Genomic DNA, 23,840 nt, shown 5'->3' with positions numbered 1-23,840 from the left:
CTGGAAGAAGTGGCTTGAAAGGGAATTATGTTGTTAATGTTAACTGATTTAGCAAGCAGCCTTGCAACTGTTATTTATTACAATTAACTGACTGTGCTGTCAGCACTAGTGAGATAGTGACTAGGAAACAGCATAAGAGTACCCAGCACTGCACAGAGATAGAAAAAAATAAGACTTCTGGAGATAGATCTGTTGTGCGAAGTGCAAGAGAGAAACAAGACAATATCCTGGGGAAAATGATGCACAGAAGCACAGATTTCAGTCCAGCCCTGACAGGCACAGACATCACCTTGCTTCGGTGAAGCACCATGGCACTAATCTAGGCAGAAGAGTGGCTTTGTGCCTTGCACTATTTGCAGTAAGAAAACACCTGCAGGGTGTTCTGCAGGCTCAAGTCCTCAGGAGCCAGAGATGTCTGAAGGAATACCTGTAACCAGCCAAGGGAGCTAAAACTTCCCCAGGGCCCATGAGTCATAAAAGCTGGAGGGGAGTGAAGACCTTTAAGGTGTTTTGTCCAGGCTCATTTTAAATTTGCTAAGTGATGAGGAGGTTATTGCACTGACTAATAAATTTCACAGCCCAGGAGACTTCTTGCTATTAATCTCAGATTTTCACCTTACTCTTCCTTTTGAGATATCATCCCATAAATCCCAGCTGCTCTTCCACAACTGCCCTCCTTATGATCATTTGCAAGCATAGTTTTATCTCTTTCCTCAGCCCTATGAAAACAGCAGGCTGAAGGAGTGAGGTCAGTGCCCAAATCCAGAGCACCAGGTGGTGAGAAGATGCAGAAGATATTCCATGTCAGATAGGGTGGACTCAGGGCAGAAGATACCTCATTAGATGTACCTTTTTTATCAGCAAAAAACTACGGGATGTAGAGCAGAAATGGAGAGATGAGATGAAGAGTGGGAAAGTGCAGAGGACTCAGCAAGAGGAATCCTATGTTCTCCACCCTAATAAACTGCCTCACCAGAGAGAGACGATGGAGAAAACCTTAAACCCAACTTGGATTACCGTGCTGTCTAAGTCTTTTGGCCCAGAGCCCACTTCGCACCTTCCAAATCAGAGCTCGCCCTGGTCCTCCTCTCATTTTCCATCCACATGGCACCTTGCCACAAGCCTCTTTTCCCCTCAGATTTGCAGTTCCTCTACTGCCTTAAAATCCTCCTTCATATGACTGCCCAGAAGTATCCAGCTGCTTCCTACTCTTAAGCTTATTGGAAAGATTAAATATCAGCTGGGTAAGAAATTTAATTTTAATTTACAAGCTATCACAGTTACTGCCTTTTGGGGACAATATAGGCAACTATGAGAATTTTAAGACACAGTAAAAAGGATTCCTATTGGTAGGATCCAAGGGTAGAATAACTTTATGGGAATGATTAGGTATGAATCTGTTCTGTCCACTCCTATGAAGTTATAGAACTTTGTAACTCTTCTGTTACAGAACCCTCCCCTATGATTAAGTAATTTTTGTAAGAAAATAACCCCACTGGCTCCAGCAATGCTCCTTGTCAGCACTTCAAAGAGCACAGGTGTCCCAGAGCTTCCAAATGGAAGATGTTCTTGCTCATCTACACTGGGTAGAAAAATGAGCTTGATATCCATCACACACATGCACCCCTGGCTGTATTGGTATGTCTGTACCACAGACTGTGGGCAGATTTATTCTCCATAATGGGTAAGTGAACTGAAAGCAAGAAAAAGCCTTTCTGTGAGAAAAGGGGGCGCTCAAATTTTGAGGATGGTAAAGTGACTGTCTTCATTTGGTCTAATGATTCATTTTACAAGAGATCTCATCCAGCATGCTGGATTTCAGAAATACACAGTAAATGGAGGGAAAGCAAAAGTAATCCAAATATGCAAAAAGACAGACCAAATCAAGTCACACTCACATCAAATTTCATTATTCAATTAGAGCTAAATAAAACTGTATCAAACAACGTAATCCTTTTTAATCTGATGTATTTGAATTATTAGAAAATGGGTCTTTTATATTAGATTTATAGAGAAGAACACAGAAATATTAATTTAAATTTTTAATATAAATTGAAAAAGGCAAAAAATATGTTAAAAGTAGAATACCTTTCACAACTAGCTTTCATCCTGAAGGACATGCATTTAGAACTCAGTCAGAACTGACATTTATAAATAATCATCCCTTTCTTTACTTACGGAGATTAATTTAAGAGAATTCGGGCACTCTGTATTTGCATTTGAGATGTGCTCATAAGAGACCAGGCTTCCCCATCTAGAAGAATATTACAGAGTTGGAGATCATTACCAACCAGCTCTGCTTGCAGAGATCCCTGTCACCCTGGCTACCCAGCCTGTTCCCTTCAGGCAGGAGACAACTCACATTCCAGGAGATTTAAGTAAGATCAAACCCTCTCAAAAATCCTGCCATGTCAGCACTCCTGGCAAAACTGTCTTTACATTCTTCTTTCAAACAACCCTTGGAGCAAAACATAGGTTAATGGATTTATTCAGGAGACCTCTTGATGATTTAAAAGCAGCTTTCATGTTCACCCCTCCCCTAGGCACTGCACTCCTGTAATGACGATTCACTACACTGCCCCTCTGCCACCGTGTTCCTCTACCTGGGCTCTGCTGCAGGGGCAGAGGGAGAAGTGAGGACCAGTAGCCTGTGGTCAAGTCTCTGAGATGTTTGCTAACCCCAGCCTGCCTCTGGAGTGGCTGCAGCTGTCACCTTCCCTTCTCCAAGAAAATACTGCTGCTTGTGTGCACTTGCAGCTCGCCATTTCTCCCGTCTCTGCTATGATACTGTAGCATTTCCAGTATAAAAGGATTTTTGAGACCCCTTCATTTCTGTAAGCAGTGATGTGAGTGATAAAAGAAGCAGCTGGGAGAGGGTTAGGGGTCCCTATCTGGTGCCTTGTGCCTGCAGCACAAAAAGCAGATTAGCTGCAGAGGTACAAAGCAGCGAACATCCTCCTGTTTGCTGTGGAGCCCCTGGGGACAGCAGTCACAGCTGATTAGCTGAACTGGATAAATTTATTTAATTTCTGAGTTGTTTTTTCCAAAAGTCTAGGTTGAAGACTCTGGGCCTGACATTTCCTTCCTCCCCACATGGGTGGCAGATATGTTACTTGGCAGGCAACCTAGGAGACTCACGCAGACATTTTAAATGATGACATCTATACATGTGAGGAAGAAGATTTGACAGATGCAAAGAAATGATAGAGGAGAAAAGCACATGAGCTAATGATGGCCATTCATTTTAGAGCCATAACACAGTATGCCCTAAGAGCTTCTGTTTTTACTTTTTATTCTGATGGAAGAGTAGCCACATTTAGCGTTCATGAATGCCAGCAGCGCTCCTGCCATGGGAAGGCTGATTACAGTGTGCTGCAAGGGGCTTGTCCCCTTCTAGTCTTTTATAGCAAAAATTATCTGTGAATGGCGACCACTCCATTCCACTGACTTGAGAACAGACTTACTTCTCAAGGTATATTTTTCTGGCAACAGTATGTATAAAGGTATTACAGTACCACTATTTTAAAGAAAACAATCCGTGTGGAAAGTTTGTGCCATGGCTATGACCTTGGAGAAGACATACAGTCTGTTTTTGGAAAAGACTGGAAAACTCACAGCTCTAAAACTTTCCACAAAGAGTTTATGGAAGAAAAAGAAATAAACAAACCTGAATGAATGAAAATCAGGTTATCAGATTATTTTCAAAACAGATGTGTTTCAGGCTGCTAAAGAAAAGCAACTAGGGAACACAGATGTGCAAAATTAAATACTTATTATCCTACATACACTGTAGTACATGGAAAATCACGATCTGCTGGCATCTGCAAGAATTATTATCAAACTCTAAGGAACAAATGAAAATTGCAAGATGTTGCAGATATTTAGGACACCTCAGGAGCCTGTGAAAAAATGCTCTGCATTGAACTGTCAGCCAGCAAAATTATGTTATGCCAAGCATTTATATTAAACACTTCTTACATACCAATTTGTACATGGTTTTCAAATTTGTGCTTAATAGAAGAATTCAAATGAAACAAAACATCGGATCACATAAAATTTCCACTTTTGGTGGTGATCTGCACTCAAAAGCCAGAAGGTGATTTAAATAAAATCAGATGGAGGATAGGTAAATTAATATACGTGCATGCATGTGGACATTCCCACATTCCGACATGTGTGTGTGATGGAAATCAAAACTGAAAACAGGAGACATTTAACGGATGCTTATATCATCAGATGCCTGTATTATATTAACAATCTGCCCTTCCCTTAAAAGAAATAAAAGTAGAGTTTTTTGGTTTGTTTTTTTTTTTTTTTTTTTACATTAAAGATAACATATGGCCTTCAAATTATATATATGAAGTCTGTACTCCATGAAGTCATCTACAGGAATCCAGTAAAACATCAATTTACATAGTCCTAAAACTAAGACTGCCTATCATCAAATGTATTTGACCACCAAAAGGTTGCATTGCTGAGTCCTTACTGGACACCCAGACACAAAACACGAATATGTTGTATTGACATGTATCTCTCTTACCAAAGAACATTGGTTATTTAAAGCAATTAAAACAATAACTAGAAGCTACATAGAAGACAAAGTAATTTTTATTAGAACACAAGGTAGTTGCCAATGCCAGCATATCCAACAGCCTCATGGTATAAGTCTTGCTGGTTTCAACAAAGGAGAAAAGCCAGAACTAAAGGAAATGCAGACCATCTGCTCAATCCAGATGCAGCAGAACACACTTCTTACCTCCAAAGCTATTTACCATCAATAAACAGAGATAAGATCAATTTAATCATCTAACTATAGATCTAAGAGATTTTTTGGCATTGTAAGTAAAACTGGACTACATTCGAGTTGAAAGAAAACTTTGCTGTTTCTCCTCACCTTTAGCATCTCTCTCCGTATAAACCAATTCTAAATAAAAGAGATAACTGGATACGGCAAATAGTACCGAAACAAATGCGTGCACACAAGCAGCCAACAACAAAACCCCAGTTCCTCTGCTGCACGTTCTATACGTGCCTAATTGATGTAATCGGCAATGAGGTTTACTTGCAGCTTTTAAGTTCCTAGAAAGTCACAGTGCGCATACATATGATTTCCTTGCAACACCAGACCCATTTCAAAACACGAGCTAAAGCCCCCTGAAGAATTAATTAGGTAGGAAGACGTCTTACCTTGAAATTATGAACCTTCTCGTATTTTGGAACATGTTCATTTTCCTTCAGAGTAGCTCTTCGGACGAGCGACGTCAACTGCGAATAAGCAAAGAGTTTAAGAGGTTGCCAGATTGTCACAGACGCCTTGCGAGCGCCCAGTTTCATGCCCAAGGCTGCGAGCAGCAGATCGCGCTGCCGGCCCTCGTGCCCGGCGCGGTGCCCGGCGTTGCCGCCCGCTCGGTGCGCTGCCCAGGGCTCCCTGGCCGGCATGCTGCCGTGGGGACGGCGGCCCGCCCGCGCCCGGCTGTGTCACACTCGGGCTGGCGGGGCGGCGCGGACCATGCCGCAGCCTAGGCTGCTGGGGCGGGCGGCGCGGCCATGGAAGGCACGGGCTCGGCGGGGCGCGGGGCTCGGCGCTGCCGGCGGGCGGCCTGCGGGCCGGGGGCGGGCGGCAGCCGGCGGCGGGGACGCGCAGCCCGCGGCCGCTCCCTCCATCGGCGGCGGCCGGCTCGGGGGGCGCGGGGACGCGCACGCCTCGCGCCCTGCTCCCGCCCGCTGCCCGGCGCGGGGGCGTCGCGGCTCCGCGCGGAGCGGAGCGGCCCCGCCCCGGGGCGGCCGCAGCCAATGGGGTCCCGGCGAGGCGGGCGGAGCGGCCCCGCCCGGCACGGCCCGGCCCCGCCCAGAGCGGCTCCCCCTAGAGCGGCTCCCCCTAGAGCGGCCCGGCCCTCACGGAGCGGCACCGGCGGCGTGAGCCACGCACCGCTAGAAAATGACATCTCTGAACTCCTGCGGGTGTCACGGGAGACAGGGCAGCGACCAGCAGCCCCAGGGGACACGGCGGGAGGAGGCTCTCCCCGACCTCCCCCGTCTGCCATGGCCTGTGCACCAGGAGGTACGGCCAGGAGCGGGTAGTGTGACCGCTGATGGACACCGCTGTTCCCTTAAAATTACGTTTTTCAGTGCTTTTCGTGTGAAAATATGCTCACCAATCTCACATCTTGTAGGGGTGTGAACGCAAATGTCACCCCAAGTTCATTGCAGCACTCCATTCAGCAAAGACCCGAACACCGAGCTGCTGGTGACGCCTCTCTTTAGGAATTTACAGATCCTAACAGAAGGTGAATGACCACAGTCTCCCACTGGACCAAAACCTGAAGTTTGGACGGATGCAAACTGACGATGGAATGTACACATGGCAGTCTGCTCCTGCCAGCCCTCACACAAACTATTTCACACAACCATTAAAGCTTTGAACTTCACTCCCACAGGAGCCAGAATCAGGGGGCTCCCAAAGGAGCAGGGCACACTGTATCATACCCACCAGGGCAGCCCAGCCCAGGCGGCTCCCTGCGGCCGAGCACTGACAGCCGGCAGGGCTCACCGCGATGGCCACTGCCGCTTGCCCACGGGTGCTCTCCAAGCATTTGTGAACAGTCTTTGTCAGAGACAGCAGAAACGGAGCCTTGCTCTGACTACAGCCGAGCTTTACACCGTGGGGCTGACCACCCTCCTGAGATGCAGGCTGCCAAGGGACCTTTCCTTGCCTGCCTGTGCAGACAGCCGGCGCGCAGCGCTCCCTCCCCCTGCACAGGCTGCCGCACTGCAACCGCTCTCCCTGCTGCAGCAGAGGTATTTTTATCTCTCCTGAGTCAGAAACCAACGACAAGCACAGTTTGTCACAAGCTTCTGGGTGGAATTGGTATGTGCTTTGCCGCTGGATCACAGTGTTCCACTTTAGCTCAGTCCTGCCAATACAGCTGAGAACACTGCTTGGGAGCCCCTCTGTTCCTGTGTGGCCGCCCGTACCTTCCCAACAGGTTTCTAAAAATCTGCTGGGTTTCAGCATAGGGTCATGCTGCAGAGATTAAGGATCAAGGCTGGTGTTTCACTAGACACTAATCTGCAATACAACTAATAATTGAAACACTGGCTATAGATTATACAGGAGGATGCTGTCAGGCACTACTCGCTCATACAGAGGTCTGGCTCAGCTCCCAGTTTCAATACAGGAGGCTGCTTGATCCATCCTGTCGAGAAATACTTTTTCAACAACTACCTCAATCTGCCTGTCTTGCTTTTAACCATTCCTTTCTCCTGCAGGTGAATGCTCCTCTGGCATTTTTCTATCCATCCTTCAAGCGTATTAACACTCCAGGGCAATAGGAGACCAAGAAAACTGAGATGACAAGTAAGAGGTGACAGAAATTGACCACTTCATCTACACGAAGTGTGAAAATGGACTCAGTGGAGGAGGAAGCAGGCAGGCTTTTGAGGTGATTCTTTTATTTCCTTCTAGCTAAAGTCACTTCATGGTTTAATTCCCAAGAACTATATCAGGTGAAAGTCCTCATGGAATAAGGTGGTCCTACACCTGCCCCAGAGGAGTCATTCTCTCCAAACAACTTTGAGTGATAACAGGCTCAGGAAGTAAGTAATGAATCCTAAAAGCATTTCATTGTACTTTTCTCTGTGATCCAAAACTCTTCTTATTTTTAAAAGGGAAAAAATGAATCACCAAAACTTCATATTGGAAATAAATTCTTTGAAAATGGAATTTCTTGGAAATAACACAGTGATTTTCAACAATAAACTTACTATCAGAATCAACTCATTATTTTGTGTAATTCTCCTTAAGAAGAAAGCTAAAGCATGTTAAATTTCCCTTTCAATAGCTAGTAGAGCACATACCTGTTTTTTGGCATACTTACTCCTGAATTGTCAACATCCCTTTTCCTAAATCTGAAGAACTGAGTTATTTTCAATGGAAATTTAGAGTCATACTGGTAGAAACAGATCTCTGGATCCTGGGAAATTAAATCTAAGAATGCCAATAAAAAGGTAAGCAAAACTACCCAACAGGGAAAGGTCCTATCTCATGGCTGTAATTATCAAAATGCGTTATAATCTGGAAAGTAGTTATATGATTATGAATTTTAATTTTAACACTGCTTTGTTACAGCACTCTAACAGAGTCTGCTTATTGGTTTCACATAAATCAGCTTCATGTTGTTCATTGTGAAGCATTTTCTGCTGTTTATAAATAAAGGAGTTCTAGGCTCACCACCTACCCTTACAGCCATTTGCCTGGGCTGTATGCTCTGCAGTAGTGTACACCAGAAAGAGTGATTGAAAGAAAGTTCATGCCACAAAGCTAGCAACTGAAAAATTAAAATTTATTATAAAATTGCGTACTCTGAAAGCAGTTGTATGTTTATGCTCATTCTTCTGCAATTGCCTAACTTTGGGTGTTTGGCTTTGCATAGTAATGCTTTCCTTTACACAGACTAAATCCCTTCTTTTGAAAACCAAACTGAAGAATTTCTGTTGTACACACCTTCCTGACATCAATTTGGGTCATCAGGCAGGTCCAGATCTTTATTATCTCACATACTAAAAAGTTAAAGTAAGAGAGAGCAAGCCGCTGTCCTCAGGTAGCCCTAGTCACTGCAGAGATGAGTCATCCCTGAGAGCAAACAAGTGAAGTCAGGGACCTGAGGCTTAACTCAAATCCTGCAGGAAGCTATCCACTCACAAGACACTCTCCTGCTCCAGGCTCTCTGTGCTGTCTCTATTGCCTGTAGCCTGCAGGTCCTGCTCCTCTTCTTATACCTTTGGCTGGCTTTTGATTCAATGCCTGCTCTCCACCAGGGGCTCCTGCACTCCCACCTGCCAGCAAAGTCTCCTCTCCAGAGCCCTTTCATTTTCCAACAAATTATAACTTGGTCTGCCTGAAGATACTGTCTGCTACATACTGGATGAAAAAGAAGTAAAAATCTGAAGAGGAATGTAATTTCCTTTTCACTTTCCTAAGTCTTAATTTTACTTTTTTTTTAGTCATTGTGTGTGACATACATTTGCAATCACAATTGCATGTGCAAAGAGCAATATGTGCTCTTTGTGCAGACTCCATGAGGAAGGAAACTGTAAGGCTGTCATTCTTAAATTTAATTTCAGGACATTATTTCACAGGACTGAGGAGAACTGAAAATGGAATGACTGGAAGCAACAGCTGAGCAACTTCTCAGCAGAGCATGCAACCAGAGCAGCCTCAGTCCTGTACATTTTAGTGATTTAAGCACTAAAAAGCCAAACCCAGCAACACAACAGCCTTTAAACCACAACATCTGTTTAGGGGTTCTACATTGCACATATGGACTGAAGGGAAAAGGAAAAAAAGATTATTCAATATATATATTCAATACTCAATGTATATTCAATGCTATTTCAAATGTTCCCATTTATTATAAAACCTCAGCTGTAAGAGTGGTTCAGCTTAGGTCCACTTTCCTTACTTGTCCCTGGAGCAGTCCTTCAGGGTGGAGGAGGAACAGCTGTTCTCTGGAGCATTATTTGCTCCAGTGTTAGCTGGATAATGTATGCGTATTTTCTGGTACTAATCTCTCAATCAGTAAGTCTTATTATGAAGCCTTCACAGAATTGATTTAAAAGTCACCCGCGACTTGCAGTAAATTCCAATTAGTCTCTCTCTGAAAGACACATTATGTAATTTAATCCAGTCACACAGTTCAGTCGACATCGTACAAATTATCTTTCTAAAAACGGAAATCAGTGCATTCCCATTTGTTGAGTAACAAAGTGAAATTACTTCAGGGGAAAAAATAATCCAAAACCAAACCCAAACCAAAACAGAAAATTTCAAGTCAGGTTAAGATCAGGTCCTAGAATAACCAGATTATAATTGATCAGTTGATCCTGAAGCCCATGTGCATTTCCTTACAATGGAATGTTTAGTTTTCTGAGCACCTGGCTCCACTCTCAAACACATTATCATGTTTTCTTCAGAATGCATGTGTAGCACACTGCAGGCTTTTCATTCTCAAATGGTATTTTCGTGTTGTTATGACTAAATATGCCTTTATTGCTTCAGAATTTATATATAGTGTGATCCCTTCCCTGTATTTTAATAATAACCAGCAGTTTTATTGCATGTATTTTTAAAAAACATCAAAGATGATGCCTTATTGTACATGTATCAAGAAACAAGAAACATTTGGTTTAGTATGCAGTGAGCCACTGTACATTTTGCAGTATTCTGTTTCACTGTGTAGCTAACTTAGCAAAATGCATATGCTCAGAAAATCCTTGCTTGTATGAACACTTTATGAGCATATTTTATGGCCTCAGTACATGATTTTCAAAAGCTAATCAGGCAGATTGTGAAACTGAGCCCGATTTCTTCAATGCTGCTCTTAGTGGAAGTTAGTTCCAAGATAAATATAACTTTCCCAGTCATATCTTTCAGAGAATTGTTCTGAAGGGGAAAGAGGAGCCCAAAATTTTACTTTTTAAATAAAAGTGGTGATAATCTGCTTTCAGTGAATTTTTTTTCACTTGTAGGATGCTAATGCCAGGCATAGCGTCTGTCCACATAGTATGTGCAGAGGGCAGGAATGCTATAAAAAGAAAAGTTTAGCCTGAAAGGTGACATCTCAGAAGGTGGGTGGAAAGGACCATCACGCAGTCTCAGCCACCAGGGACTTCTCTTGCTGCCATTTAGCACAGCCACATTTACCTGGCACATGGACACCTTCAGGCTCCCACAGTGCTCAAGTAGAATGGAATCCTCAGGCAACACAGAGCCCTGCTTTCAGTTAACCACAGGGGAGTTGAGTTTAATGGTTAAATGATGAAATCTTACTCCTGAGAAAAGTTCTGGTTTTTATAACAAAGTTTACCAAATGGACTGACTTCTAATTAAATCAGACCATACCCACTCCCTCCAGTGAAACACTTATGGCAAAATCTAAAGAAATGGCTATTTATATTTTTGATAAAAGTGTATATGAACATTTTTATATCTAGAATTTTAAAACAAGGTTTAAAAAATGTTTAATTGAAAATTTAATTTAAAAATTCACCCAAAATGTTTGCTTGACCTAAAGTAAGGCTGTTAAATAAAATAAAAAAATAAATATTCAAATTCAAAGTTTAAATTATGGAAAAAATGTTGCCTGATATTGCTGCTAGAAATTACTGCATCAAAAGTGAGTTCCTTCAGTACTGTATTGTGCAATACAATTAAAGTGTATTGGCATTATTTGAGAAGACTGGTTGTTCTCAATGGTGTTCTTACCATTCAGAGCATATTCATAAAAAAGCAGAGAGATCTTAAGGGAAGCCAACAGAAAAGTTTTTCTGTAGCTTTACTCCTAAAACCTACTGGTCACTGCAGCTGATTGGGATCTGGGTTTATTTTGTTCCTAGTGGCTGACAGTTTGTAGATTTGCTCCTGGAAATTACTGATATGGGCCTTTGGAATTACAATTCCAAACTGTGCACCAGCAAAAACCACCCATGTGACTATTCCTCTCTTTCAGTTACTGGCAAGGCCAAACTAATGAACATTTACTTTTCTGGGTAGTGGCACAAAAGCAAGGCACTTTTCAGTGGCAAACACAACCCATTCTTTTCCTTGGGAGTGGTGATATATTTTGATATATAATTATGGATCTAGACATGGCAAAAATAAAATAGAATTTTTTCAATACCTTCAGGGAGAAGTTCTGCTTTTGATCTTGTTCTGAAGGACTTTGCTAATACCAAGTGACTTGGCTTTCAGGGAGGTCAGCAACTGGCCTGCCACGTACAGGTAATTTCAGGGTTTTTCCTCACACTCCATGGGTACAAATCCCACCACAGGGGTGTATGTGGGCACGTGGGAGGGTTGTGCAGAGGTAGGGGTGTGATGTTGCAATCAATAATGCTGCTCACTGGGTTTTATAAGCTGTAGCTACAAGTTCCTTTCTGCAGCATAAATAGTGATACACATCTTCACAGAGTTGCATTGTGGATGCAAAAGTGCTGTCCTGCCCTCAACACAGGACAAGCTGGAGCCACAGGGCTCTTCCCTGCAGACCCCAGTGCAAGATGTCCCCATGGCCCCAGTTGCCTCTGTTAAAATAACCCACTGCTCCAGCCCTTTCCCTAAAGACAGAGACTACCAGCCTGCTTGCAAGAAGCAGGATGTGACTGTGACAAAAGGAGAGCTGCCACCATGCTGTGTGACACTAGGGCAGGAGAGGCCAATCAAACACCATGATAAAAGCTACCCCAAAAGCTAAGAAATGAGCTCCTTACTCTGACTGTGGTAAGGAAAGAAGTTCCCATGACTATGAGTTCAATCTGAGGCATCAGCCTCAGAAACTGTGTCTTTTCTTTGTAGTAGCTCCTTACCACAGTCCAATTATTCTGCCTGAAAACAAACTGCATTAAAAGGGGGCCAACTCCAACCAAATTTGGAAAAGTACAGAAGGAGACCAAGAACTGGTAGAGGACAGAAGAAGGTGCCACCTCCCTGCCACAGGGGCCTGGCAACACCACTGCTCCCCAGGCAAACCATTCAAGACAATTTGTGAGAAAGAAGAGAAGCATCATTAAACACTGGAATCTCTCTCCAGTAAATCCTCCCGACAAAGACTGTCCTTTACAATCTTACTTTCTGTCCTTCTCATCTACCGTCCAATCCTTCACAGTTTTGACTTTGGTCCATTATATCTTCCTCCTCTCCTGCCAGGAGCCTGGGCCATGGAGGTGGTATGCTAAACAGTGAGTTAAAGCATATGCCTTGGTCAGGTACTCCTCTCCCTGGGCAAGGCAGGAGCAGAGAGGCTGAGAGGACTACTCACACAGTTTAAGTTAATTATTATACCATGACACACTGCTAAACTGGAGCTAAAGAGATCGGTCTTGCAGCTATAAGGCTTTCAGGAAGAGGAGCTGATGAAACAAGGATCTCTGCCTAGGGGAGCAACTCTCACCCTGGTCAGCAACACAGAGACTGTTCCTCAGCAGCTTCTCCATCTTGCCCTCACTGAGTCAGCACTTCCTATTTCAGATGAGAGCATTGCATTTTCTTCCCATCCCTTTGTCTGGGATACGTCTCCCCGCTGGTCTGCAGAGAGCTCTGCTGCTGTGACTGAGGCTCGACTGACATTCATTGCAGTGAAGGGTCACTCCAGCAAAAGCCTCTTGACTCATGACATGTCAAGGCAGGCTGTACTCCAAAAAGACCTTAAAAGTAATTTATAAATGCCATGTGCTCTACAGAAGTGATAGCAGTTAAAATGTAATGCAAATTGGCAGCTGCATGAATGCTTCTCTTTTGGCAAATGCTCTTTATTACTGATATACTAAATTAAAGTGTTGTAAGAGAAAACAGGTCATTAAGACTAATCATTTGAAACCACAAGGGACTGGTGGTTTTATTCCTCATCTGACCCATACTGTTATAAGGATTTTCTCAAATAAAAGGAAAGATAAAAATAAAAGACAAGTTTAACCATACCCTTTGATAAAGAAATAAATGTTACATTTCCTTTATAATATCAATTTAAGAATCTTATAGATAAAAGCAGTTTCTACAATCAACCTCTGTTAGCTTTTTGTAACTGAAAATGTATATACTTAGGGATAATGAAAATCGTGTAATCCACAAGATCTTTCTATTCATATATTTATTAGGTGTTTTTTAATTTTTTCCTTGTGGAATATGAGTTTTGGCTACTGGTATAACATGGGCAAATGGTACGGAAATTTCTTTTTATGTCTCATCAATATTTTCTTACCTGATGTATAATACTCATTTCACCCTGACTGCCAGTCTAATGCATCTAATATTACCCTTTTTTGATTCTACATGTTAATTCAATTTAGACTAATTCAATGTATGTTATAATTGCAAACTGCAGCTCATTAATTTCTAAACACCCTTTGTATTTCAGACTACACCTGCTCCTTTGGCATAGCCTCTATTTTGAATCCATCCACTTCTTCCTGAATAAGCTGTGTTGCTATGGTACATCTGCTGTCACAGTTTCTTTCTTAATCATACTTTCAGTCCATAATCATACTAATTTAGCATAAATAAGAATACGAATGCAAAGTCTCCTAATCCTTCCTGAATAACCATTTGATTTGAACCCATGAGTCAAGGTGAAAATAATGTTTAACCTGAAGGAATACTAGAACTGTCAAATGGCTATATGCAGCATGCTTGTAAAATTTATAATGATGAAAATCTGCTTACGGACTACCTCACTGCAGAAAAATTTAACAATGGGGTGACCCCCAGTGCTCACCTCAGGGAGCACTGATTAGCAGTTTTGTAGGTCCATGTGTGTCCATGGGTATAGCTGCACCAGTGGCTCAGTCTCTGTTCATTTTATACAGTACAATTAGGCACACTTGGAGAATCAGATGGGCTGATCATCCTTCAAATGAGTCTCACGTGGACTCCCACTTCCTTGCACAAATCTCTATTTAGATCAAGACTGCTTTGAAACCTGCAATGAATGAAACCAGAGTGGAATTGGCAGCAGAATTAGTCTGCTCCCAAAGTCAGATTATCAATTATTAACAAATTATCAGTTTATTTCCACCCATAAAGTCTTCTAATCCCTGACTGCATTCTCAGAAAAGGCTCATTTCACTTCTGTTGACCAGTGTTCCAATTTTCTCCTCTCCTTTTACACATATGGTTCATCTTTCCTATTTATTCCCTTTAAGTTTCCTAATTAACATTTTTAAAATGCTTCTGTCAGGAAAATTTTTCCTATAAGGGCAGTAAAGATCCCATTTCCCTACAGAAAGCTATGACTGTTAAAAATTCTTGAGACAGACACTCAAGGAATCATCTCAAATGGTCAAACACAGCATCTTTGAAACTCGATTTGAAAATGGAATGATTTTGAATGATTCAAAATGGGACTGGCAATATAACTCTCCATCATAAATCCTGTCTATACAGAATATTTACCTTTAAAGGGAGAAGCACTGGCATGTGGACAGATCATACAACCTCTGTTACACAGGAGAGACTCTAGGGGGTTTTATTTCCCCCCCGCCCAGCAAGTCTGTGGTTTCTTACAACATAATGTTTAGCTGATGTCTATTTCTTTTCAGTTGAAATACACCAGTCCCAGGCCCCTGTCTACACCTGGGATTTCAGATGCTTGTGACCAACAGCTTTTATTTTGAGTACAGGTCACATCAAAGCTAAAAGACTAAGTTTAGGGTATATTTGCATTACTTAAATTCAGTTGAAATGAACAAAATGTTAAACTGGCTCAACAACTTCTTTCTTTCTTACCATGCTTTTCATCTTACCTTACAGGGCAATTTTTCAATTGTACTGCCACCATCAACAAGCACTTTAAAAATGACACTGCTTATAAGATTTCTAACGCTGAAGTTGTGTGAATTTTCAATAATAAAAACAGCCCAAGAGAATTACCCCATCAGGTCCATAAACAATTGTCCAGTAAGCTCTCTAGCATGATCAGCTTACTGAGCAGTGAGTCTGCCTTGAGAACTGCAGTGTGGCAGAGGTGACTGGGAGCTCCCAGGCACCAGCTGCGACCAGTGGGAGCAAGGATTTGGATGGAAGCTGGAGGGAATGAGAAGCTGTCACGTAATAACCTGAGCACTTGAAATTCTGTGAAACATAACAACACAGGATACTTTCTGCAATTTTTGTGCATTTGCATTAAACATGCTGCTACTCTAATCATCATCCAATTCACAGAAACGCCTGAATGTAAATGTAATTCGCTATCAGATTAACTTTTGGAAATGGTTTCAAGACTTTTCCAGCAATGTAAAATCATCAGAAATCTTCTATCAATAAACTATTGGACACGTGATATAAAGCCTAGAGCTTTTAAAATGTTTCACCATTACATACAAAATGGAAATTGGGAAGAGAGTCTTTTCGTATTTTCACAGAATTCCTCCGATCTCCTCTCAGGAAGGGTAAAAGCTGCTTGCCTCTAAGTGCTACTAATCTAATTCACAAATTGGAAAACCTGAAAAAATTTATTAAATCACATATACATATGACTAAGGCTTAATAGAGGACATTATACTCTGTGATACTAGCTCTAAGGTTCCTTGGGCAGCTTATTTCTAACTGCTTAAGCTCTAAGAAAATGCAATAATAATCTCCACTACACAGTAATATAATTGAAGTGCATTATAATATGAACTTCACTATTAGAAACACATCATCCTTTACTTATTTCAGAAATTGTATCAAGTTAAAATTGAGGAATATCAATACTAACACGATGAAGATTAGAGCAACAACTGAGAACCAGAATTTTGAGTGTGGTGATTCTTATCTTACTGAAATATTAGGACTGTAGGAACACTAAATGCCAGAAGCAATACTAACTGCTGATGCCATGCAGAATAAAGGTTAAATATGGAAAAGCTTAATGTTCTAAAAGTTAATGATCAAAGGAAGACTTTGCAAAACTGTCAAGAGTTGCTATCTTTGCTGATGACAAGTGTGACAGGTTTGAAATAATAGGAGCAAGTAGTTTGTTGAGCTTAGTAATAAAACTGCTCTCCTTACTTTGTTCAGTCAGGAAACATCCAGCTAGAGACTAAAATTAAGCATGAGAAGCTTTAGCTGAAAATATCCTTTTTTCTTGTGAAAGATTAAAAGGAAAGAAACAAGGACCAGAAAAAATCAGCTTCTGTGGCATGAACCGCAGGAAAAGTGTTCTTTTCTTTCACAGTCTACTACTTGTTTTAGGCATACCTAACGACTTCTCTTTCTGCTACCACCTCTAAAGCAAGCATTTCACTCACCATGGGTCTTAAGCATTTGGTAACCACTTATGAATGGACAAGTATTAGTGGAACAGATGCGCCTGTCTGTCAGGGCATTCTCTAACTGCGTGGGGGTGACACATCAGACCACCACAGCTCCACATCCTTTCCATTTCTGTACAGAAGCCAAAAGACATGTATTTGTACTTGGAAGCATGTAAACAGTGACCAGTGTAAAATGCTTTCCCTGCTCCCATCTAGACACACAGAGAAGAAGCAATAAGGAGAGAGTGGAGTTTATCTGAATAAAGAGAGAGATCACTGGAGAAAACCTCTGTTAGTCAGCCTCCTAGCAGAGGTTTGAACTACACAGAGCTGCAGAAGGCATAAAATGCAAACTATTTCAGATACTAGTTCACAGCCAAAGGTGCTACCAACTGCACTGCCCCAGCTTCTCCTTGAGCCTCTCACGTTCTTTGAATGACCAGACCTGACCCTGCCCAGTTTATGAGTTTGGACATAATCGTAGCTCAAGGTGATTATCGCCAGCTATACAGTGTCACATTATAAAGTTTAAGTGAGGTAAGAAACTTGTAAATAACAAAATTATCCTTTTATAGGGCTCTTAATTCAACAGTCCAGTCTGTTTCCTGTAGAAGTGATTAGTAATAGAAAATAATTAGGAGATGCCAGATGGGAGGAGGAGTTAAAAAAAACAAGACCCCAAACTCACATAGCTAAGGAATGAGAACAAATGAGGGGAGCTGCCAGCTAGCAACCCACCGCAGTCACTCCCCTCCCAGAAAGCCCTTTGCACGAGCAATAAATCAGAACCACACACCTGCTTTAGAGGGTGCACTAAGAGAGACCCACCTTTTCCCTTCTGTGGCCACTGCATGGATTATGCAGTTGTGAGAAGGCATAAAAAGTCAAGGGTTGCTACAGGGGTTTTTAAAAATAGGAGGAAAGAAGATTGTAATTTACTTATATGTGTGTATGTGGCTTCCCCACTGCACCTCTAGGTGGCCTTTCTGGAAGCCTCAAGCATAAGGGCCATAGGGAAGGTCAGCAGCAGACTCCTACAACGTTCTAGGACTGAAGTCAGGACAGCTCTCCACTGCTCATCCAGAGTTGAGCTGGACCTCTGTATTTCTATGTCCCAGCTACTAAGGTCCACTAGGGTGGGAAAACTCATTCACGCCCTGAAGAGTGCCCAAAGAAAGCTATCCTCTTTGGCTCTTCAAGAGCAATGGGAGAGTCTTCCCTCCCTCCCTGTGTATCTTCTTGTACAAGCCTATCCCAGTTACAAAAGGGTATTTCTGCCAGTACATGTAAAAAAGGCTAAAGCTATACAATACCTTTTTAAGAGCATTAAAAATATATCCAGATCCAAACTGGAATGGAAGCATTAGAAACCCTGAAAAGAACTGAGGTGAGGGCTTCACACTGACTGACTGCACAACACTGAGAAACACAGGAAAAGAGTAACAGTTTATTCACTGCTAATAGTTTCATTTTATCAGTAACAACACAAGCATTATACTTTAGAATTAATTGCACAGCAACTGTACTGCTTTATAGCCTTTTTAACAGTTCTGTACACTATTAATCTTACAAAAGCTCCATCAGGCACAGGGCATATGCCGAGGGTAATTACCACATTTCTGCTGAGGGTCTGATGTGTGAGTCTGAAAGACTAGCCCCACTCGATTTCACATGGCAGCTGCCTGTCTCAGTATAATTTGACACCAAACTTTCTGAAGACTTTATCTTTGTGTACACATCTCACATGTCAGATCATAAGAGCCACACTTAGCTGAAAAAGCAGAAAGTAACTTGAAAGGTCATCTCGGCAAGCAGTGAAGTGACTTGTACCCACGACAAAAGACTGATGCAGGATGCTGATCCTCAGCTGTGTTTACCTTCAGAACGCAGGCAACACCTCTGCAGGAGTAGCATAGCAACGGGAAGTGCAGTCTCTGCATGAAATGCAGGCTGACCTAAGGCACTCCTCACTGTCTGCAGGCTGTGGAGCCTTATTTGTTCTGACCTTTCTAATACTGCATCAGCAACCTGCAATCGGGCTACCAACACAAGCACACAGCTTTCACTTCACGTTAATCCCCCACATTATGGGGTAAGTAATGTGCAGACACACACACAGAGGCAGGCAGGCAAGTCCTGTGGGGCTCACTGGAATCAGCCTGGAGGCCATTTGTACCCTGCAAGAATTAACTGAGCACAAGCCAGAGCTGGTACCAACAGAACAAGAAAGAATTTGGACTGGGAGAAACAGGAGAACTATGTGACAGTGTTTAACACTGGAGGTCGAGTTAGAGACCCTTAAACAAGTTTAGCTTCCTAAATTCTCTTTTATGAGCATGAGATACTGATAAGACTAAACTAGATATTCTGTGTGTGACCTGGGGTTTAAATTAGCAAAGTGCATGGTTCATTTGGAAGCTCTGAATCTTAAAACAAAATCAGTTGATACGAGCTTTTTAAGTGAATCAATTTTACTGCCATAATGAACACAAATAAGGGCTTGGGTTACTCTTGGTGATTAGAAGTAGAAAAAGCACTCTGCAGTTTGGAGGAAAGAACTTTCTTTGTGCTGATGTACACTGGCAATGTGCACTTAACTTGCCTTTCCTGGGTATTAATAAACATAGGGTTAAGTTAAAACCACATCTGTTTGTAAAAATGGATTGTAACCATTTGCAGGCTTAGTTTGGACTCTATGTGCCATAGATGAGACCATACATGACACTGGTTCCCCACCAACAGAAATGCTAATGCACAGAAAGGAAAGATGAGGAAGACTGAGGCTGGGGCAATCTCTTCTGAGCACGATGTTGCTGATATGCTGGAGCAGCTACCTAAAAAACAGTCTTGTCTTTTATCCTGCAAAGAACTTTCTCAGAATTGACGAAATTGTCTGTGCTTTGAAGTCTCTGCTGAAAGATGGGCTAAACCCAGAAGAAATAAATAGAATTTTCTGCCTTCCACAGAGTTATGTTTTATTTATAAATTACATTAAAGTTACAGAGTGATTGTCATGGACACCCGCGCAGGGACTGGAAAGGAACATTTGTGAGAAAAGAGTTGACAATCTCCTCAAGTTAACCCATGGGATTCTTCAGTGCTCAGTATCCTGCATCTTTAAATGTACTTTAAGGTAAACATTCATTAGCTGGACTTTTACAAACATTATTGCTTCATCATTACCCTTGCTACAGCTATGGCTTGTTTAGATGTTGTGTACATTATACACCAATCTTTTAAGTTAATTCAAGTAAATGGAAATATTTCAAACAACTTCCAGCATGAAGACTGCTTCAGCTCTCAAAGCATGCTTTGCTCCCTGATTGTTAAGACCAGGTCTTTTTTTAGCCCCTATCAGTTCCAGAATTGGCATTACTGGGCACCAAACAGTGCCATTCAAAGCCATCTTCCTCTATCACAGACCTCAATAAGGGCGTCTGTACTTGTGTGACAGCTACTGCAGCTTCCTCAGCTACAGCTTCTTATGGGCTGTCACTGAAGATAAAATAAGCCCTGGTGAAGGAAAGGTTTAAGCAGATCTTACTAACAGATTTGACTGAGAGCAAAAGTAGAAAAGTAGTAGTGCCCTTAAATAAAATATAAGTGTCAGTTTAAGGTTGGAAGGTACGATTGGTCCCTCTGCAAACACCTGAAAGTTTCACCCTTGATTTTTTATGTGGAGTCTGTTATGAATTTATTAGAAATGTACACAGATCATGCTTAACTTTGTGATCTGGATTATCTTTGGAGGCAGGTGTAAAAGCATATTTCCTACTATAATTTATACAGATTTACATTTTCAGATCTACTGCACAGAGATGCAGAAAATCAGCCTTCTTCACTATAGAGGAAAAAATGGTATCACCAACTAAGGTAATTGAAAACAGAAAAAGAAGATTGCTTCTGTTGGGTGACTGCTGCCCCAAACCTTCTCTCAATTCTTTCCATCTATAGGAGTTGAATGGAATGTAGTACAGTCTAGAAGGGGTCTTTAACTGATTTACAGCCACTGATGTTTCTTGAAATAGCAGATATCACCAAAGTAAACATGAATAGACGTGATTCAGTTGCTATCCTAACATTTACCCCAGCATCTTATTTTGAACAACAGGATAACTCACAACTAATGATTTCATTTTTTCATAACAAATATTAAATCTTGAATCAATCACTCATACAACTTCTTACATATTATAAAGAAATCAAAAACATGTCAAAATGGAAAAAAAAGTGTTTTGCAGGGCTTTAAAGAAGGACTTTGATATATGTTTCTAGATATTTACTAATTTCTGAGAGCTATTTTTATAAGGTGCTTAACTGAATCAAGTCATCTGCTCTAAGGCCATAATTGCCTTTGAGGCAGAGAATGTCCAGAGACCCATCAGTATTCAAAGCACAGGAAGAATACTAAATCATATGATACTGAGTATTGTTTCCGCTTCCAGACTAGGTCCTACAGATTGAACCCACATGGGAAACCTCTTTTAAATCATTCTTAGCCCTCTCTTAACACTCCGACCACAATGGCCCTGCAATTGAGTTCTGAACAATTTGCAAACTGTTTTGAGAACCAGCATCACGTTTTTAGCACAACAGCTAAAATGTCTATTTGGGACATTCAAGCAGGACAAGCACTCTACTGTTTTCATTCTCTCCTCCTCCAGTTCTCTCTTGAATATTTAGTAATTCCTTCAAAGGTTATGAAGAGCATTAAATCATTAACCTAGAATTTTAACTTTTAATATATACTTGTACATGCTATACAGTCATATTCTTTCTCATAATCAGTGAAGCACATGCTGTGCAGTGGAATATATTCTCATGCTTTTCCTATTAAAAACGGCACCTTAAATCATGCCACAATATGGTCTCTGGCACGACTCAGGAGTATTGCAATGTGTCTTACAATTCTTATCTAATGATCACATAAGTTTTGACTTTTAATTTCTTACGGTCTTTAAATCTTTCCCCTTTTACTGGGCTCATTTTTAATGAATTGCAAATGAAAAGTGTCACCCAACATATACTGAATTCTTCTACCATATATTACTTACAGAAAAGTGCAGAGAACAAATAAAGTATTACAAGTGCCTGCTGGGAGACATCTAACACAAAATGCAGCATTTCCTGTTACTGCCCCACACCAAACTGAAGACTGGGTGAGTGCCCTTTAATATTTAATTCTCAGGCTTGGGGTGTATTCTCTAGCTGCCCAGTTTCCATGGCAGAAAGTGACACTCCATTCCCACCAGCTGTTCCACAGGCTCTGACTGTGTTTTTATGTCTCTTCTTTCCTTCTTCTGAAGGACTAATATTCCATACCACACATGATATATTCCACCCACACATGATTGGGCAACAGTCACAGGCATAAAATTTAGATTCGTATCTGAAGAGCCTCAGAGTCTACAAATCTGGGAAGGTATTTTGGCTCAGGATGATCATGTTAAAGACCCAGACTTCCTTCTCTCTTTACAGAGGAAGAAGCATACAGTGCAGGGAGAAGCTGTCTGACTACATTACAAAACTGATAAAGATGCATTAATTGCCAAATGCTGTACACACTGAGGAAATTTTCATCCTCACCATGGGGCTAATGGACACACACATCTTGCTGCTTGGATCATAAGACAATGTTTCATCGTGTGGAACTCTGAACAACTTTCTTTAATTCATTGCAATTCAATATTATTCTCTTCATATTGGACAACAGGAATCAACCTGCCACCCCTGCCACCAAAAAGAAAGAAAAACTACTAGACCTATTTATTAATGGCTGCTTGTTCCAAATGCTGAGGTTGCTAGTGGGATCAGGTGGTGGATCATGGGGCTGATTGCCTTACTTTTCTTGGAGATTTGCTGGGTGAAGGGACATGCAGGAAAATCTGTGCCATCTTCTCACCCTGAGAGGTGCAAAGATAGCCAAGATGTCACCTCTGTGCCACTTCACAGTAGAGAAAGATCACACTGTACTGTCCCCATGCAGCCACAGATAGCAATCGCAACTGGACAGTGGCTCAAAAAGTAAATTGAAATCTCCACATTTAATTATCCTCTGATGTCTGTGTGCCTCAGTGTGTTCACATCAATATAGTTGCAAGACAAAACAAAGATGAGTATTAAAACCTGGGCTTCAGGATGGAAAACACCATTACTGTTGAACTGTTTTGTAGTTGTAACCCCTTTAGTCACTTGAAAGTTCCAGATGAAAAGAGTGGGATGCTGAGACTGTGTCTAACCCGCCTAAAGGTTTTTTCACATCACATTTCAATCTTTGAGAAATATTCAATAGTCCTTGAGCTATTTAATAATAAATGTTTCAAAACAGTATGTATACCATATTGGTGAGTGATGTAACACAATGTAATCCATGGAAAAAACCCCAGCATTCTTCAATACTAATCATTGAAACCCCTTTACTATGAACACTGTTACATCAATCTAGAAAATGTAACAGAACAGAGTTCTGCTGTCACTTGAAAGTTTCTAAATGCAGGAAGAGTTAATTTTACCAAATAAACCCAAAGTGGTTCCAGAAGACTTAGAGAAGATTTTTACCCAGGCTTTGCATTATAATAAACTGTCTAGGATAATATGCAAAAAAAATCCTTTTGAAACAGCACACTGGAAGCAGCGACTGTCAGGAACTGTAAGTGATAACTCACCCCTCTACTACTGGTACCTAACAGGCAAGAAATTGGATATTAAATGTGGTCAGCTAGCTTCAATATCCCAGCAGTGTTTCTTTTGTCAAAATGATCTGATAACAGTGAAGATTCATACTTTAAGCTAAGTTGGGTGCTTCATCTCTCAGCAAATTCAGTGCAGAATGACAGATTCTGCTGAAGGAGGATTTGAAGGACCAAAGCTATGAGCCTGTCTCTCTGTGGACTCCGTATGGAGCTTAGTTTCACTGTAATAGTCATATGCTGGAAATTGTCAGTCAGACCTTTCCTCCACATCCACAAAAACTAAAATCACATATTTCTGATTGGAGAGACAAAAGATCCCAACTAAGATTAGCATTTCTTCTACAAACTATAAGCATATTA

The 23,840-nt window shown here is 41.5% G+C and overlaps 1 protein-coding gene across 1 annotated transcript in view; it reads right to left on the bottom strand.

Moving 5' to 3' along the window:
* The window catches only part of CHN1 (chimerin 1), a 95,292-nt gene that overhangs the window by 23,452 nt on the left and 48,000 nt on the right, over positions 1-23,840 (bottom strand). The window contains exon 8 of the mRNA XM_066322775.1: positions 5,188-5,265. Within this exon, the coding sequence (XP_066178872.1) occupies positions 5,188-5,265 (78 nt within the window). The remainder of the gene's footprint in view (positions 1-5,187; positions 5,266-23,840) is intronic.

Source organism: Sylvia atricapilla, chromosome 7 (genome assembly GCF_009819655.1).
Source record: "Sylvia atricapilla isolate bSylAtr1 chromosome 7, bSylAtr1.pri, whole genome shotgun sequence".
In the NCBI taxonomy this organism is placed as follows: domain Eukaryota; kingdom Metazoa; phylum Chordata; class Aves; order Passeriformes; family Sylviidae; genus Sylvia; species Sylvia atricapilla.
This window is presented reverse-complemented; position numbering and strand designations above follow the sequence as displayed.